The 4,532-nt window shown below is 31.9% G+C and overlaps 1 protein-coding gene across 2 annotated transcripts; it reads left to right on the top strand.

The window, feature by feature from the left end:
- The first annotated feature begins 215 nt into the window (after positions 1–215).
- LOC18108167 (probable terpene synthase 6) lies at positions 216–4,532 on the top strand. Of its 2 annotated transcripts, XM_006371021.3 has the most exons (7): positions 216–361; positions 697–970; positions 1,199–1,571; positions 1,655–1,873; positions 2,118–2,259; positions 2,339–2,587; positions 4,032–4,532. In XM_006371021.3, exons 1-7 carry the CDS (start codon positions 263–265, stop codon positions 4,329–4,331), a joined length of 1,656 nt encoding a protein of 551 aa, XP_006371083.2. In that variant the 5' UTR covers positions 216–262; the 3' UTR covers positions 4,332–4,532. The 2 variants fall into 2 exon arrangements, with proteins under 2 accessions (XP_006371083.2, XP_052305250.1); XM_052449290.1 differs by lacking the exon at positions 1,655–1,873.

Raw genomic sequence — 4,532 nt, 5'->3', positions numbered from 1 at the left:
AAAAATAGGTTTCAATTCAAAACTAAATTTTAAAACATAAAAAATATTATTTTAATATATATAAAAAATACTTTAAACTAATACTACCACGTTTAACATCATAATCACGTTCATCTTTTTTTATTAAGGAGTTCAATAAAAAAAAAAAAGTTATAGCACACAACGTCATGCCATTTCCCTATAAATAGCTTTCCTTTGATGATGATTTAGGTACTCGAGCATCAAAGTACTCAAAGTAGTAGTCTCTATTTCATTCAAGAAAATGGAAAACACCAATCAACAAAACAATTCTCGTGGAAAGGCAGATTTCCCACCAAGCTTGTGGGGTTGTAGCTTCGCTTCATTTTCCTTCCCACAAACGGTATACTACTTCTCTTCTGTGTGTATAGCAGTGTAGCTTTTCTTTTAATGATTTTAAGTATCAAGATAAAAAAAAAAAATCCAAAAACTGTATATAAGCTCTTAGGTTAGTACTTCTCTCTCTCTTTTTAATGATAAAATCATATGTATATTTTGTTGCCACTCCTCTCATATGCTATACATTTGTCTAGCTGTTGATTACTTTTACTTTAAACAGAGACTTCATTTTTATTGAGTAAAACTCTATAAGAAAAAACATTATCAATAGAATAGAAAAAAACACGTTAAGGATTACCCAATGCTATCAATTTATATTAACTGAATATTTCACGGCAGGAATTCGAGTCATACAGCCGACAAGTAGAAGAGTTGAAGGAAAATGTGAAGGACATGCTGATGGCATCGAAAAAGGATCCAGTGGAACATATTGAATTCATTAATCTGTTATGTCGGCTTGGTGTGTCGTATCATTTTGACAAAGAGATTGAAAACAACCTCAAAGAAATTTTTGATGACCTTCCTAATCTTCTTGAGAAGCATGACTTTGATCTCTACACTTTGTCACTTCTATTTCGAGTATTGAGACAGCATGGATTCAAAATGCCTTGCGGTGAGCGCATACTTCCACTTTATAGCCTTTCAAACCTTAATTAACATCTCAAGAATTAATTCTTGGACAGTACTTTAAACTCTGCTAAATCTATGGTCAAATTAAGATTATTAAAAAAATGACTAGAACAGTAAAATTATTTTTTCATGAAACTAAATAAATACTCTTTCATAATCCACAAACATCTTTTGAAAATTGGCTAAAATTTGTAGTGTTTTTATGAATCAGTTGTGTTCGACAAGTTCAAGGACAACAATGGAGAGTTTAAGAAAACAATCATCAACGATGTCAAAGGCATCCTGAGCTTGTATGAAGCTTCATTTTTAAGTGTGCATGGAGAACAGGTACTGGATGAAGCCCTTGTTCTCACAAAGACAAACCTGGAATCTTTGGCTATGCAATCAAGCCCACGCCTAGCACACCATATTAGGTATGCTTTGATCCGGCCCTTTCACAAAGGCGTACCAAGAATAGAGGCTAGAAAATACATCTCTTTCTACGAAGAAGAGGAGTCTCGGAATGACACTCTACTCAAGTTTGCCAAGATAGATTTCAATCGAGTTCAGTTACTGCATCGACAAGAGCTATCCATTCTCTCGAGGTAATTTTTCGTTCGAGGTCAAAAGAGATATCAGACTAAGTTTCTATTGGAATTTATTTACTCGGTTGCTATTTACATTTTAGGTGGTGGAATGACTTAAATTTTTCTGAGGAGTTTCCATATGCAAGAGATAGAATTGTAGAGATCTATTTCTGGGCAAATGCAATCCATTTCGAGCCTCAATATGCTTTCTCTCGGATGATGGTCACGAAATATACAAAAATTGTATCACTGCTAGATGATACATATGATGCATATGCATCTTTTGAAGAAATACAACATTTTAGTGATGCAATTGAAAGGTTTGTTTCTTGTTACCTCATAATCTTTCTTCTTCTTTTTTATATGAATATCGAAGAAATATATTACGCTGGCCATCTAGTAGATGGAAATCCAGCAAAACAAAGAAAGGATACAATAATAGCTATGGAAATCCAGCAAAACAAAGAAATGATACAATAATAGTTATGGTAGCATAACAAGTTATCTCTTCGAAATCTTTCACAAATATTGAAGTTGATACGTAATTTTCTGTCTCAATTTCAGATGCTGCATGGATGCCATCGATCAACTACCTGCCGAGTACTTGAAAGTTCTTTACAGAGCTCTTCTGAATCTTTTCAATGAAACTGAGAGTGATATGGGAAAGCAAGGACGATCCTACGCCTCATATTACGTGAAGGAGGCAGTAAGAATATTTCTCCAGGCTCATGCATTCTTTTTCTATTTCTAGCATAATACATTCTTTTTTATTTGTATGCTATTAGTTCAAAGAATTGACGAGAGGCTACCAAGTGGAGGCGCAGTGGGCAGATGTAGGCCATGTCCCACCATTTGATGAGTATGTGCCCAATGGATTAGAAACGACTGGTTATGGGGTAATTATGGCAGCGTCCTTCGTTGAAATGGATGAAGTTGCAGGAGAGGAGGAGTATAAATGGCTAAAAAGTAATCCACAAATTATGAAAGCTGCAAAGATGATCGGTCGTTTAATGAATGACATAGTGGGCCATGAGGTATGATATTTAAATCTCTAATAAATAAATAAATTATTAGATATATTGATAATTGAATTCGAATTTACCATATAAATATACAACCTCTTTTGAAAAGTATTCACAAATTCTATCTTTCAGTTAACTAGTATAGTTCAACAACATTAACAGTAAACTTAAAGAAGTGATGATTTTACTTATACATTATCTCACAAAACTTTATTTATTTTAATAATATTTTTTTAAAAATTTATATATATATATATATATTTTAATTTCATACTTTAATACGTGATTCATTGAAGATTGAGCTTCACTAAATACTATTCATTTCAATACAGTTTGACGGGTAAACTTGATTGACTCGAGTTTTTTTTAATTGGGATCTTTTTTTGATGAAGTCTAATTCCTAATCAACCCAATGTTAAAGGATAAAATTGAAAAAAAATATCAATTAAAAAAAAATCAAATTAATTAACCCTTCAAACTCGTGACACGAGTTACGAGGCACAATAAATTAAGAAACTCAATATTCAATAAATCAAATGTTGAAATATAAAATTAGAGAAAGAAACATATATTTAGAAAGGAAAAAAAATACAATTGAAATTATTAGTGTTTTCTAAGGTGGTGCACATTAAAAGCACCACCTCTTTTAGTTTATTGTTAATGATTTATTTCAATTTGCTTTCTATGAGGTTATCTTGGTCCCATAATCTTGGTTTTGAATTTGACAGGTTAACCCAAGTTGAGTCAAGTTATTTTTTCTGTTTAATTTTTATGAGGTTATCACAATTTCATGACTTGGATCACGGGTTTGGCTGGTTAACCCAAGTTAAATTTTTTCAATTAATTTTTTCATTTCCATTCTTCAACATTAGGTTGCTTAAAAATTGACTTCATAATTTGTTTTGATTTTCTCTATATGAAGGTTATCATGGTGTCATAATTCGGGTCGTAGATTTAACTGGTTAATCTGGATTGGTCAAGATTGATCCAATATGTTGCTATTCTATTTTTTAAAAAAATGTTGTGTTGTGTTTTTGTAAGTCAAACTATATTTTTACTAGTTGTTTGGGTTGTCTTTGAATCCATCAAATTCATCATGTCACATTAGATAAGCTTATGTATGATTTTAAAAAATAATTACTAAAAAACATTAGCAATACCTAGATATATTTTTTGTATGTTATCAAAATTTTAATATGATCCATATCTTAGCGCAAGCCAACAATCTAGTAGAATCTATTTTGAAAAGTATTCACAAATTCTATCTTTAAGTGAACTAGTTCAGCTTATGATATACTGAATAGTTTCTCCTGGATTTTTCAATTATTTTTTTGCATCAGCAAAATTGAACCAGGGCTCTACTCATGACTATTCCTGTCCTTTTTTTTTGTGTTTTGAATTTGTCATGCTAAGTTTATTTTTTAACCATTATATAACATCCTATATTTGTTTGAAGGATGAACAAAAGAGGGGAGACTGTGCATCCGGTGTTGAATGCTACATGAAACAATATGATGTCTCGGACAAGAAAGCAATTGAAGAGATACAAAAGATGGTCGCAAATGGATGGAAGGACATCAATGAAGATTGCATGAGGCCAACTAATGCTCCAATGCTTCTTCTTCAACATATTGTTAACCTTGCTCGAGTTACTGATGTTGTATATGGGGATGATGACGACGCCTACACAATCCCATTAAGTTTAAAAGATTATGTCACTTTATTATATGTTGAGCAAGTGCCTATGTGCGAATAATGGGGTAGAATTCTTACCTTGAGCTCATGCTGGAACTCTCTATGAATGTTGCCGAATGTATTGTAATAAAACGAGCAGGTGACTCGTGAACATTATAATTTCTAAGAGACTATAAGTGTGTGTGATTGTTGTACTAGATGTGTGTGTTTTTTTTTTTCTTCATATATATATATATATATATATATTGAATTTGAAAGTTGA

The sequence above is a fragment of the Populus trichocarpa genome, chromosome 19 (assembly GCF_000002775.5).
Source record: "Populus trichocarpa isolate Nisqually-1 chromosome 19, P.trichocarpa_v4.1, whole genome shotgun sequence".
NCBI classification, from domain to species: domain Eukaryota; kingdom Viridiplantae; phylum Streptophyta; class Magnoliopsida; order Malpighiales; family Salicaceae; genus Populus; species Populus trichocarpa.
The sequence above is the reverse complement of the archived record's forward strand: the minus strand, read 5'-3'. Positions and strand labels throughout refer to the sequence as shown.

Bases quoted from the DNA above. Each gene is read 5' to 3' on its own strand.
- LOC18108167 (XM_006371021.3), top strand. From the start codon at position 263: ATGGAAAACACCAATCAACAAAACAATTCTCGTGGAAAGGCAGATTTC. The intron at 971-1,198 runs GTGAGCGCATAC...TTTATGAATCAG, and splicing joins TGGATTCAAAATGCCTTGCG to TTGTGTTCGACAAGTTCAAG. The intron at 1,874-2,117 runs GTTTGTTTCTTG...TCTCAATTTCAG, and splicing joins TTTAGTGATGCAATTGAAAG to ATGCTGCATGGATGCCATCG.